Raw genomic sequence first — 15,224 nt, 5'->3', positions numbered from 1 at the left:
CCCCAATCCCCTCAGCCACCATAGCCAACTCAAGAATTCATTCCATAGTTAGCTCCACCAATGAAAAGGAACAAGTTAGATATCAGAATGAAAGCTCCTTAGATGTACTTTGATTTACTTTCATTGGGAAAATTTGGATGTAATTTGTACTTTCATTATCAACTTTAAGTACTTTGATGGTGTATATGTACTAATATTAAGCACTTTAATTATGTACTGATATTAAGCACTTTGATGGTGCATTTGTTATAATGTTATGATGTTGTTATGTGATAATCTTATGTTATTAAGTGTTTTATATTACCACTTATATTATTATATTCTGATAGGTATCCTTGATATGTATCATGTTCATATACATTAGGGACCACATTGCACATTTTTTAAATAAAAGGGGGACTAAATTGAACAATTCATAAGGAAATCATATTCTTCATTTGAAATCATTATAACAGAGATTGATACATCATCCATTACATCAACCTGCAAACATCAACCTAAACACTTGAACTTAAACACTAACCTTAGCATTACATCAATAAAAGATACAACCACATTGCCCACCTAAAAACATCAACATAAACACAACCACAATATCAAAATGTTCAACGCAATACTAACACACAACTTCAACTAAAAGTTTTATCCTTTTATTCAATACTTTCACTAAATTTTCCAGATCATATATCCTCCTCCTTTTCTTGGCAATTGTAGCATCTCTTTTATCAAGGTTTTCTTCAGAACACCACTTGAAAAAGTTACACGACATCCCATTTGAAGATTCACCCTGTTACTCACTAAAATAACTTCAAATTCAATATTAACTATCAACACATAAATTCAATAAATATAAAGTGAAAAGGGTATTCATAAAACCCTATAATGATGACATGCCCAAAATTGTCTGCCAGCATTTTTTTGCAGTTTTGGCCAATTTGGTTACAGCAATATCACAACAGTTGCAAATAGGGATTATCCCACCTCCCCTCCAACAACTACCATGTGAGGAATGAGAAACTTTTTTACCCCGTGTATTGGAACAAGAAGAACAACTTTAGAAAGAAGTCATATTTATCTCGTCACAAGGACTTTGCTCAATTCAGGAAAGAACTTCTGCGAACCCTAATCATCTTCAATTACGAACTTTAACCCTCCTTTCCTTTTACCCAATAACTTTAAACTTTAACATTTGCACATCAATAAACCTCACATTGCCACGTAATTCACCTGACCTTGCCACGTAATGAAAAACTTGGACAGGTCATTCACTAAGTTGGATATTATGTCGTTGGTGTTTTTAACGTCGTTAGCAAAAGGAACCAAATTGAATCATTTTTACAAAACATGAGACCACTCTGAACAACTTAAAAAGATGATCACTTTAAATAAAATTAACAAACTAGGTGATAAAAATATGTATTAAACCTAATTTTTAATTGATTGATCATATAGTTGTTTAGACTAATATTATCCTTCTCCGTTGTACTTTAGCTTGAGTTATTTTCTTGACATAGCATCGTAAGACAATTCTTTAAGATGTGTATTGTAAGCAATGAATAAAGCACCAAAGTCTAAGGAGTATAATGTATAACTATGGAATTCGTATGAACAAATACAAATGAAAAGTATATGAAGAGCAATAGATTCAAGAATTAGGTGATGATTCTAGCTTAAATTTCAAAAGAAAAAGAAAGTGACAAAAACAGATAGAATTAAATGTTTTTTTTAATTATTTTAAAAAATTGTTTAATTTTTAAACTAAATATATAATTATTTCGTTTCTACATTTTATAAAAATTATGTAAAATATCTTTACTAAATAACAATATGTTTAACTATTGATAGAAAAATTTCACAAATTATAATATAGCTTTCACATGTCATTTAATCAGAAAATATTTTAAACAACTTTAATTAAAAAAACAAAATATGTGTATATTTAATTTAAAATAACAATTTTTAAAAATAGTTTAAAAATAAAAAATATATTTAACCCAAACTAAGCCATTGAAAATAAAGTGGAATTATTCCACCCATGAAGAGAATGCATCCTTTTGGCTTTCAGACCCATAACCTTCAACCAGAGAACCTCATGGCTGTACTTTTTATGGTCAATAAACACATGTTCTAATTATATATGTTGCTCTTGTTATTTTCATTTATTACATTAACTTTCTTTCACTTATTATTAGACTTTCTAACCTATTTCTTTGGTAAATTATTGAACCCTATATTTTAGTAAATTTAGCGGAAGAAATTAACTTGAGTGAGAAATTTTGTGAGACAAAGTGTGATGGGGAAGAGAGAGAGCAATTTCTTAAGACATTGGTTAAAAAAGTCTACCAAATTTAAAATATATAACAAAGTGTTTTTTTTTTTTTGTATTTCTAAAGCGTTCTTCCATGATTTCTAATATTTTCTTATTTTGTATTTTACGAAGATACATTTGTTCTAAAACAATTCAACATATTTTGTGCATTAATTTATTTGAACAAAAAAAATATTTAAAACAATTAGATGAATAGAAAATATAAATGGCTAGGATGATTTAGAAAGAAAAAAAAAACACATGTTACTATGAATTAAGTAAATCATTTTTTAAATCATGATAAATTAAGTAATTGAGTGTTATAAATAAGAGTAAAATTAAAAATAAGTAAGGTGCAATATTATTTGAGAAATTTTGAATTCTTTTTTCAAAAAAGAAAAGCATTAATGGGGCCTAGTTGCCCGTACACCTAATTATTATTGGTCAAAGGTTCACATGTTGTACAAATTTTCCTTTCTCTTCTCTATGACTGCATTTTTTTTTAACCTATTCTCTACTTATCTACCTATCTAGATTGGTTAAATTACCAAGTTTTATTTTAAGAAAATTATTTTAGATGTAGCTTTTTAATAAATGGATGATTTGCTAACATACATACCCACCTATTTCTTATAAACAATGATAGTAATTTACATTCTAAATTTGATTAATTACTTCATTATTAAGTTTTAGTTTGTAAAACTTAATAGTCTTAAACTTTAAAGTATCCTAAAAGAATATTTAGTAAATTGGTTCGAGTTAATTTGATTAATCAGTGCATTTTACTTTGAATTTTAACCAAACTAATTTAATTTGATTAATTTTTGCCGATTCACTTTAAATTTGAATCAAGTACGTGTGAATTGTTTGACTTAGTTTTTTTCCCCTAACTTCAAATAAATGATTCAAAACACTAATATTTGTTTTTCATTTTTGACGTTTAACCTTACTTGTTGTATTCACTTTTATCTTTTCTCATTGTTTACTTTTTTATTTTATAATTGTATACAATATTGTCAAGTGTTTTACTTTTACATTATTAGAAATTAATTAAGATTATATAGTAACAATTTTATAGCTGGTATAAAAAAGAACTACCAAATAAATAAAAATTAATTAGCCGATAAGAAAAAAGACATCTCTATTTTCATTACTATAATATAGAATATAGAATACATAAAACCAATAATTTAAGTCAAACCATCTCAATATTTTATTTACATTTGACCAAAAAAAAAAGAAAAAAAAAACTAACAAACTGACCCGTTTAAAATACTCCACACGACATGTTTCAATGCAAGATGACGCATAATTAAATATTGAAAGAGATAATTTTAAATATCTTCAAGAAATTATAGTAATAAAAATCTAAAAGAATAATTGAGAATAAGATCATTCTTAGAATTGGTGTTGAAATCGAAATTTAAATTGTAAAATTATAATATCTATACTTTTATATAATATTTTTATTCAAATCTCACACATTGATTGTAACATAGTAAAATAATTAGGATAGTCAAATAAAATCGTAAAATTGTATGAATATGTTTTATAAGTTCTCGATTGCACTACATGTTCACCTTTCTATGTGAATAAATTAAGTTCAAATAAAACCTAAACAGTTTAAGTTAAACTTTAATTAAAATTTAATAGAATTAAAAGTTCACATTATTATTTATATTATGCAACATCACCCAATTAAAGATTAATACAATCGAATCACAACTCAATTTAATATTAGTGCAATTAAAAATCATTTTTTTTCATCTAGTCAACCACAATATCATTCAATTAAATTAAAAATATATTTTATTATACCTCTGTGAGAACTTAGAATAAAGTCTAAGAGTAATAGTGATTAATAATAAAAATTCAAACAATAAATAGATTTCTAATAAATAAAAATTCATTTTTATAAACTATCATTTCTCTAAACCTTCTATTTAAATTTTCTCTTTATTATCTCTTTTCAATTTTAATCTCAATTCTCATCTGTTTAAAGATTGGAGTATACCTTAGGAGTCATAGTCATGAGGTCTACCTTTCTATCATATAACTTTGTTGAATAGAGTAAGTTCTTCATTTGTCCTTTTTAGAACAACTTTGATCTTTAGGATTGTATGTATATGATGTAGAATTACATGTTTAGTCTAGAATTTCTTGATGGATCTTTATTCAATTAGAGTTGTTAGGTTATGATCAGATCATTTATATGATTTATTCTTGTGCAAATATTTCCTTTCTCTATGAATAGGAGTGAGTAGAGAGACCAAGGGATATTTGTGTGTAAGTTCTTAGCTAGGTGAGGGAAGCTAATTTTAGTTATTATATGTTTGGTTTGGTTTTGATTGTTGATTTTGCGTTTAAAACTATGATTGTATGACCAATTGGTATGTTCAATTATGGTTAGCTGGTGAAATGAGATGAAGGTTTTCTTATGCAAGTCTATGTGTGTCCTAGATTTAGGGTTTCCATGGTATGAATATCGAAAAACATTAATTATGGTTGAGATGTTAAGTTCAATCATGAATTAGGTATGTTTGTGATTTGTTTAAAGCATGAGAAGAACTATTGGATTGGTTTGTAATGTCAAAATGCAGAATTTTGATGTTTGTGTTATGCAGACTCACTATATGAGCTCTTATCTCGTTGAACGAATACTAAAAATGAGCTTGGAAGATAGTCAAGGGAGGCCTGCTCGGTGAGTGAAAGCCAAATTCAAATTTTACAAAGAGTAACGGGAGGGGGATTCACTATACGAGTATGTTCTCACTAGGTGAACTTCTTTACATTTTGTCCCAATGCTAGACTCTTTGAGCGAGACATCAAGTTGCTGAGCAAATAACTCTACAAAAAGCTCGTTAGGCGCGTAAATGATCTTACTGAGCAAGTATGCTAAAATTTAGAAATGATTGTATGAGAAATTATAGAGGAAATTAATGTGAAATTTCAAGTAAAATGAGGTAAATGATTTTAATGAGGTGTTTTCAGTATGATCTCAAGTTAAATAATGTAATTTTTATTGTATTACAATGTCATTTTTAAGGATGAATGATATAACAAAGTGATTTAAAGTTATGCATTAATTAGGGATACTCATTTTGAAATCATCTTAAACTTTATTAAACTCGCATACTCATGAAGAACATTTTCTACTAAATTATAAGTGAATTTACCTTATTATGAAGGAGGGAGAACTAAGTACCATTATTGATTTGTAACATTTAAGAATTTCATTTTTCATAACAAGTGCAAGGCTTCTATCTAAAGTATGAGCCAATATAAATAATTGAGTTTAAATTAAACTTGTGTATATACATGTCTATTTTTTTGTAATGTGTGCAAAATTGATTCTTAGTGTTGATTGATAATTTACTATTTAAGTTCCTTTAATTTAAAAAATTATGATATATATGTTCAAAGTTATTATTAGCTTACCCTTTCATTGTTTTTTTAATTGTGTTTTTTTTTGTTATGATTGTTATTAACGTGAGTAGAAAAAACCGTGATTAATGGAAAATCTAAGATTAGTCTAATGTATATAAACATTTTACATATATATATATATATATATATATATATATATATATATATATATATATATATATATATATATATATATATATAGGGGTTTGCTAACGCGCGTACGCCTGTTTTTCAGTTGGTACATTTTAGCAATGTGTACCGGATTTTAGTAGACAAAAATATCCTTATATATCATGGATTCTAAGTTTTAAGGTTAAGGGTATTTTAATAATTTTCATTCTCAAAACTTAAAAAAAAAATAAAAAAAAATAAATAAAACCCCAAACCCTTGCTCACCTCTCTCATTCCTTTCAATCCTTTCTCTTTCATCTCTCTCACTTCAACCTTTTCTCTGTCATCCTTACTGTAGTTCGAATTGAAAAAATCAGAAACATTTGCCTTTGTAAAGAGTTGAGTCATTGACATATTCACCTTCAGGCAAAGGTTCATTCAAGATCTCTTCAATTTCACCATCTTCACTAACCTCTCTAATTTCATCATCTGCATATGTTGAATCATCATCTCTAAAAAAACCCTCCAGGCCAATTACCAATTCTTTTGGATGTCATTATGCTTGTGAAAATTAGATAAAATTATATACGACAAAAATTATAAAATGAAAACTCATTATAAAGTCATTTTTTGTAAGAAATTGTTTAGCAATGGGTGTTTCTGATTTTTTCCAAGCCAATTACTAATTCCTTTGATGTCATTATGCTTGTGAAAATTAGATAAAATTAGATAAGACAAAAATTATAAAATAAAAACTCATTATAAAATCATTTTTTGTAAGAAATTGTTTAACAACGAGTATTTCTGATTTTTTCCAAGTCAATTACCAATTCCTTTATGTTTGTAAAAATTGGATAAAATTACATAAGACAAAAATTATAAGATAAAAACTCATTATGAAATCATTTTTTTGTAAGATTGTTTAACGGCAAGTGTTTTTGATTTTTTCAATTGGGACTACAGTAGGGATGACAGAGAAAAGATTGGAGTGAGAAAGATGAAAGAGAAAGGGTTGAGAGAAATTTTTGATTTTTTCAATTGGGGCTGCAGTAGGATGACAGAGAAAAGATTGGAGTGAGAAAGATGAAAGAGGAAGAGTTGAGAGGAATGAGAGAGGTGAATAAGGGTTTGGGGGTTTCTTTTTTTTTTTTAATTTTGAGAATGAAAATTATTAAAATACCCTTACTTAAAACTTAGAATCCATGATATATAAGGATATTTTTGTCTATTAAAATCCAGTACACATTGCTAAAATGTACCAACTGAAAAACAGGCGTTAACAAACTCATATATATATATTTGGTTAAGTCTGACCAAGAGTTGCATATGTGATAATGTTATATATAGACTTGTTTTATATTTTAGGGTCAGTACACCCTTTACTTGTAACCGTCTAAATTAAAATAAAATCCAACTAGCTAATAAATGTTTTTTTTAAAAAAAAAAAGCAAAATTTATACTCAATTACAAAATAAAAGTGCTTTCTATTACATCATTCAATTAAATAAAACACAATTAAGACAATTATAAGTTAGCATTTGGTAACATAGATATTCATCTCTTTATCCAAATCTAAATAAATATAAAATGAAGAATTTCAAATAAATATATTATGATTATACGATTTATAATTTTGTAAGCCTCAAATGATTCTAACATATTTTCAATTTTATGAACCTTAATCATAGTGCCATCATCAATAATAATCAGATCAATTGCTACGGATTGCATTTCCATAACCATATAAAAAGCTGAGAAATAATCAAACCCTCACCTTGGTTCCGCATTAACCATTGACAGCTGGATCATTATTTATGAAAATTCCGAAGTTCCTATAATTAACGTATCTTCACTACATCTAATTTATTCAGCCACTAAAAACAAGGAATCAAACAGGCAATAGAAAGTTACAAAATATTCTGCATATAAAAAACACATCCGTGAGATCAACCCATGTGCATTGCGAAAAAATAGCTCTCATCTCAAGAACAATTAAAACAGACCCAAACAGACTGAAGTTGGCAATCCTCACACGAAACAAAAGCACGTTAAAATCTGTCAAATTTATGATTCCGAGGCTTTCGAATAAAACAAATAAAGGTGTCACAATTTCATATCCTAAATTAATGAGCAACATCATGTTTGCCAAAGAGAATATTATCTTGATATTCTACGAGCATATAATGGAAATTTCAGTGTCATTAAGAAAGTAGGCAATTCAGAAACGCGTACAAATGGAAGGACAAACTAAAATAGCCCACTGCATCCACAATTCATAACAAAGACCATGGAATGCCTAAAATCTCAGTAACATCGAGATTAGCAATCGGCACTTTCTCCCTTTGAAAGCATTATAGAAGGGAAGTTCAACGACTAATTAGCGGTATGATTTGTTTAATTTTGTTCCCCGTCACCTTTAGGCGCGGCTTCTTTAATTTCATCTGCACCGTCATCCTGAAAACCCAACAAAATAAACAGCGAAATCAATGTATAGATTCTCTGAAGAGAATAAAGTGATATTACTCTACAAATGTTGGAAATCCCAAAAGTCATACCTGCATGTCAGAGGTCCAGAGGGTAAGGTTATCACGAAGAAGTTGCATGATCAAAGTGCTATCCTTGTATGACTCCTCGCCCAGTGTATCCAATTCAGCAATTGCCTCGTCAAAAGCCTAGTGAATTTCAAAATCAACAGAAATGTTCACGATTACATACACCTTTTACATAAGAAGGCCAACCAAAGATCACGAGTTACGATCATTTAACATTTTATGATTTTAATTAGTCATCAGAATCGAACATCAAGGTTACTTAGACATTACTGAAACTATAGTATGCTGTTGTTGCAATGAAATGAATATATTATTCCAATTCATTAACCGCTAACTTCGAATATTTCACCACGTCCAGCCATTGTTTTGTTTTTACCGCAAAAATATCTTATGTAATCGAATAGTCATTTATTAAAATAAAAAGACAAGTTTTTCTTAACACTAACCTGTTTTGCAAGGCTGCAAGCCCGATCAGGAGAATTAAGAATCTCATAGTAAAACACAGAGAAGTTCAGAGCAAGACCAAGCCTAATAGGGTGAGTTGGAGGCAGCTCAGAGTTTGCAATGTCCTATACACACAATACAGTTAAACCAAAACATCAGAAAAAACAAAAAAGCGGAATATACAGTTCGAAATATAATCAAACAAACCGTTCAAACAAAAGAAAATCTTCTTACAATGCTATAAATCTATTTCACGTTACAATATGGAAGTCACTGTAAATCAAACACGCACGCAAAAATTGTTCAATTACTTAAGATTAACAATTGCGGACAAATAACTTCTGAATTTCAATTACTTCGTTTCCAAAACCACCGTTACCACAGAGAACCCAGAGTCTTCTAGACCTAAAATTTGCAACAGACAACCAAAAGTTTTGAACCGTAGATCAAATTCGCCAGGAAAAACGATTCAATGATTTAATACTTTCTGTTGAAAGTTTTTTATATAATAAAGATCAATATAAATACATATAAATCTTCTCTTTAGAAAACTATTTGTAAAGTTTTGCAAAATTAAGTTTGACTTAAATCAGAGTTATATTAAAATCTGTCCCAGCGATATTATTCTACCCACTGTCACACTACTCAACCTCTTAGCCCTTTCTATTTCAGAAAAGTATATTCCAAATTTCATCATCGCTTTCTGTAACGATTCCACAATTCCAAGATAAAATTTGAAACATAATAACATATTTTGAATCGTAGATCAAACACAGACCAAACATCATTTAACAATTTAATATTTAAGATTCTAAACAAGTGATTTCCAAATTTAAACCTGCTTAGCTACAAAAAGTCACTTTAACCGTATTAGATTCCCCTATTCTAACCAAAAAAATTGACCAAATGGTGCGCGCGTGAGCGTCCACGCGCGCATACGAATAATTTACTCACAATCAATCAAATCACGAATCTGGCGAGTAAAGCAAACAGATCTATAACACGAAAATTAGAATATGAAAAAATATCGAAAACCTGTGCAGATTTGTAGGCGGAGAGCGTGCTCTCTGCGGCCTCTTTGCGGTCGCCACCGGTCTTGAACTCGGCGAGGTACCTGTGGTAGTCGCCCTTCATTTTGAGGTAAAAGACCTTGGAGTCACCAGAGGCAGCGGAGGGAACGAGGCGCGAGTCAAGGAGCTTGAGGATTCCGTCGCAGATGTTGGAGAGTTCGCTCTCGATCTTGGATCGGTAGTCGCGGATAACGGCGACGTGGTCCTCGTTGCCTCGGCTCTCCTCCTTCTGCTCGATGGAGGAGATGATGCGCCAGGAGGCACGTCTGGCGCCGATGACGTTCTTGTAAGCGACGGAGAGGAGGTTGCGCTCCTCGACAGAGAGTTCCTCGTTCTCGGCGGCGGCAGAGACCTTCTCCATGAACTCCACCATCTCCTCGTAGCGCTCGGCTTGCTCCGCCAGCTTGGCCATGTACACGAACTCTTCGCGTGGAGAAGGAGCGCTGGCCATTGCGGGATCTGATTAGGGATGTGAGAGAAAGAGAGAGATGTTGGAGAGAGAAAGAGAGGCAGGGAAAGTGCGTGAGAGGGATTGGGAGCAACAAATAGTGGGTTTTGTTAACTATTTTATTTGTGGGAGAACCGAAAGGTTGGGATTGGTTCTTGCTGTGCTTCCGTTTCTGCCACCCATGATTGCGTTTTCGAGGGACTTATTTTTACTTTTGGATCCCATTCATTCATTCCCATGACAAAAATAGCCCTCACTCCCTCTCTCTCTCTCTCTCTTTTCTATTTTTAACCTCTTCATTTTATCAATTTTTTTTATTTATTTTTCTGCGAATTTTTCTTCCTCTATATTTTTATTAATAAGAATATAAGAATATTGTTTTCAATGCTTTGAGACAGAGACGGCGAATAGCTGGCAAGCACGGGTTTGATTATTTAGTTTGGCGGAAAGGTGTGACTCACGCACTCCCATGGTGACTAGCGTGGATGGCTGTGTTACGGTGTACCCACCGGTTTCAAATTCGAAGCTTGCATCACATTTCAAAATTAATAAACTATATTTATATTCATTTTATACAAATTTTATAGAAAACAAAAGGAAAATAAAAGTTGTTAAAGTATCATTTTTCAAAATAAAATTATATATAATTTTATTCCCGTACCATTTTTTAAATTACAGGTAACAAAAAATATAGACCTTTGCAAACACCAGTTATAAATTGGGTTCTGATGAATAATTATATATATATATATATATATATATATATATATATATATATATATATATATATATATATATATATATATATATATATATATATATATATATATGCATGTATATTGAAAGTTTGTAATTAAAAAACTAATACGTATACTTTGAAGGGAAACTATTAAAATAAATTAGAAGATATTAATTAAATAATTGAGATAAATTTATCGTCGATAATACATTAATCTTAAATGTTGTAATAAATTTTAACATAAATATTTAAATATAAATTAATAATAAATGCTGTTAAATGTAATTTTTAGAAAACATTTGTTCTTGTAATAATGATTTAAATAGGATTTAATGTATGATAAATTTGAGTAATGGTTATTAATATTAATTACTTTCAAAATTAAATTTATTTTGTCTGCTATAAAAAAATTGAAAATTACATATAACATTACAAAAATTATGTATTTTAGAAGGGTTTTTTATCGAGGGTTTTGAAAACCTTGGATAATTTTCGGCGATTTTAATAAAAATCGCAGTTATGTTTTATTTATATTTTTAATTTTAAAGTTTTGACGGATGATTACAACAACGCAGTTAAAATTATTATTTTTTATTTAAAATAAATTTTCGACGGTTTTGTTTTAATAAGTTTGCATATATTTATCCTAACCATACTTAAATCGCGTCTTTATGCGTCTTACCTATCTTCCACTGTCTTTCTCTTGTCTTTGGACTTTCACTTTGCGCCATGATTTTCTTGGCGAAGCTTCTCAATTTCTCATCCTTCACGGCTTTTCCCTCCTTTAAATCCCTAATTCTTTGGCTTTTCTCTCTTTAAAATCCCTCCTCCATCTATCTTCCGAAAATCTAGGGACCCGCAATAAACCCCTCAAACCAACATAGTTTCATCCCCTTCCAACATTTTCAACAAGATTTTCTGCAACGGCCGAAACATGGCACCGCAACCGCTGCCTCTCTATTGTCATCAAAATACACAAGGAAACCATGGTCCATAAATCTGCATTGAAGGTTTAAGAAGATCCATATCAGCAATTGCAATCACAGGTAAGGTTTTTGTCCTTTTTTTCCTTCAAAATTTTTTTATCGCAGTTTTAAGAAGTGGTTAGGACTCGAGAGTGAGTTTGTATAAGGAAAATGGTAGAATCACGACTGTTCTCGACTCAATATGTTTTGTCATAATTCTGGTTTCTGGTAATTGTAGGGGCACTCTAATATCGACGTGATTTTTTGTACTGAAGTTCCATGTTTCGGGAATCTTTTTAAATTGTCACTGGCCTAGTTGGTGAAATTTCGCAGAACGCGATTCCTTTTTAACTTTATATTTTTGTGGCGCATGCATTCAGGGTAGAGCTAGATATATGCATATTAGTAAGTAGCATTGTTGTATACTACTGGTTCATACCTTACCATTGCCTGTGACAGAATCCTTACCATTTTCGTGGTGAACCAAACAAAGAAAGCTAGAAAGGGAACCATCCTTGCAAAGAAAATAAATGATGTGTGAAGATGCCTCTGATTTTGGGAACACTGAAGTGGATCCTAATCTTGGAGTTTCTTTCGCTGTCAAAGATGAAAAGGATTTTAGTGACCACGAGCTTGAAAATGACACTGGGCAACCTGTTTCTTTACAAAGGGATGAAAATACTCATTACTCTACTGATTCCGACACTGGTCAGTCTCCTAAAAAAGGGAAAGGAGAATGTTGTAGGTGCATTAGGTATGGAAATGGAATTTTGTTCTCTTTTTCATCTCTTACATCTATTATACATATTTACCTTTTATAATTTCCTTTAAAAATATTTAATTGGATTACACAATTGATTAATATACCTTAGTCACATTTCTTTATGCCCTGAACCATGAGATTTATTGAGAGAAGGAAATGGCTATTGGCGGAAATCATGTTTTAGTAAATTAATTGAAATGGTGTGGCGAGGCAATTAATTCTTACTCAAACTGGATTAATTGAAGACTGAACCAGATTGCATTCAAATACTCAAAAAATCATCACAGTTTGCAACAACTAGTAGACAAAATTTAAGAACACGCACTCCTCACTTCATTCAATCTTTTTGTTGAAGTAAGAATATCATTAATAAGTTCATCCAAGTTTACACAATGAATTTCTTACTTTTGAAGCATAGACTAATATGTCCACTTGCAAATGCAAGGTAAGGTAGTGAGCAAGTGATCCACATGGTAGGTGAGACCATTCATTGGACCTCAACACAAACAAATTACACATGTTTCCAGCCTAAGGTATTTTTCGTTCCTATCCTCAAGCCAAACTCATCATTGTTCTCATTGTCTTCCTCAGATGTTCAACCCATGGCTTGATTTGTTGTAGAATTCTGGTCATCTTTGAGGCTCCTAATTTTAAACTGCAAGTCATCTCTTTTGTGTTTTCTTCTTTTCTCCTGAAAATGTTTTCTTTCCATAAGAACAAAAGAAAGAACAAACAAAAGCATGCAAAGAAGGTAACTAATTTTGTTTATCCATACAAAAAAAATTACATGTATCTGCTCTGAATTTGATCAAAGTATACATAGTTAATTACTTGTAGAGCCGAAGGCTGTACTTTTCAAGAAATGTTGAGACAACAACCAAATTTTTACTCATATTCCAGAATCTACTACTCTTCATTCTCCTAGCTTTTGACTGAAAATGTTAACAAAGTAATGTTAAGTTTTAACACATTATTTGTACATGCAGGGGTAAAATTCAAATTGAAAAAGGAGATCGTGGACCTAAGTGATTATGAAGAAGATGATGATAATTACACATCACAAGGATTGCACGGAGGGAAAGCTATTTCCCAAATAATTGAAGAAAATCAACATCCACAAAGCATTGAAATTATCAAAAGAAAACGTGCTTCTAATATTGTGGCTTATACTTCCACATCTACATCCTTTGCTGATTTATTTGAAAAAGAAAATCTCCCTATAAAGAAAAGTAAGTTCTCTAATCAATATGACTTTGCTCAATGACATTTGAATTGTATAATATTGGATCAACGATATCTTAGCTTTCTTTATTATGAACTAGGATGGTAAATTGTTTCTATGCTACCTAGGCATTTGTTCAAATTGTTATTTCCCTACAGTGCGAGGGAATGGAAAAAGTGTCCCACTGTTTGTTTTTCTTATATTTAAAAGATAATAAATATAAGAAAAATTCTCCCACTGTTATGCCCCTTATGTTAGTGTCTTCAATTTGTGTTTGTAGGTATGCTGACTTGAGGATCAATAGATTAACGAATTACACATTCAACTTTGATCAGATGCTTAACGATAAGGTGCACTCAGTGTGTTCAAGTGTAGCTCAATAATGAAGCGTGTAAATTATTAAGTAACATTTATTTTTGTTGCGCTAGTTTTATTTCCCTCATAATAAGCATCATATGAAGTATAGGGTAATTTTGGAGATTTGGTTGGTACCAGTGGGTGGATAATGCCATTGTTGTAAGTTTGACTTTAATCATTTTAACTTTTACTCTCTATACATCTTTAAGATTACATTTTAACTTGTATTCTTTGTACATCTTTAAAAGTTTATAAACATGTCAGCATATGAATTTTGAAGTTGATAATCATAGTGTAGTGATTTCTATTTTTTATCTTTATGTTTTATCAATAAAATGTAAGGATTCTGAAGTTTTAGTTGAACCCATGTGATGGATTCATTATAAACTTAATTTTGAGATTTTATTGGACATCATTTATGATGACGAGTCTCTTTCAACTTCTCAAGTGTCCCTCCATTTCTTATATCTTTGGCTATATTTTAATAATATATATGCTTATCGTTAAATGTAACATTTGTTTCCATCCTTTTTCAATTAACTAATAAAATGCAAGTCTCTCAACTAAATCATTGTATTTATGTAGTTTTGAGGATTTGTCCATGAAAGTCGGAATAAGTTTTAGAATAAGATTTTAAGGAAGAAACGCATATAAAATCTTTTTAAAGAATCTTTTGTAGAATCAATAAAAACCTGATACCAATTTTCTCATTTATAATAATTGATGTTTGAATCAATAAAATGTGCTTGTACTGTATATAAATTTTCTACTCTCTTATAATTGATGTTTGAATCAACTTTTATATAACAATATTTAATT

The 15,224-nt window shown here is 30.3% G+C and overlaps 1 protein-coding gene across 1 annotated transcript; it reads right to left on the bottom strand.

The window, feature by feature from the left end:
- Positions 1-7,931: 7,931 nt before the first annotated feature.
- Positions 7,932-10,609, bottom strand: LOC108338314 (14-3-3-like protein). Its single transcript, XM_017575113.2, has 4 exons — positions 9,877-10,609; positions 8,844-8,966; positions 8,401-8,517; positions 7,932-8,299 (listed from the first exon to the last, which is right to left on the bottom strand). Exons 1-4 carry the CDS (start codon positions 10,360-10,362, stop codon positions 8,240-8,242), a joined length of 786 nt encoding a protein of 261 aa, XP_017430602.1. The 5' UTR covers positions 10,363-10,609; the 3' UTR covers positions 7,932-8,239.
- Between the last annotated feature and the right edge of the window lie 4,615 nt (positions 10,610-15,224).

This window comes from Vigna angularis, chromosome 7, assembly GCF_016808095.1.
Source record: "Vigna angularis cultivar LongXiaoDou No.4 chromosome 7, ASM1680809v1, whole genome shotgun sequence".
Taxonomy (NCBI): Eukaryota; Viridiplantae; Streptophyta; class Magnoliopsida; order Fabales; family Fabaceae; genus Vigna; species Vigna angularis.
The sequence above is the reverse complement of the archived record's forward strand: the minus strand, read 5'-3'. Positions and strand labels throughout refer to the sequence as shown.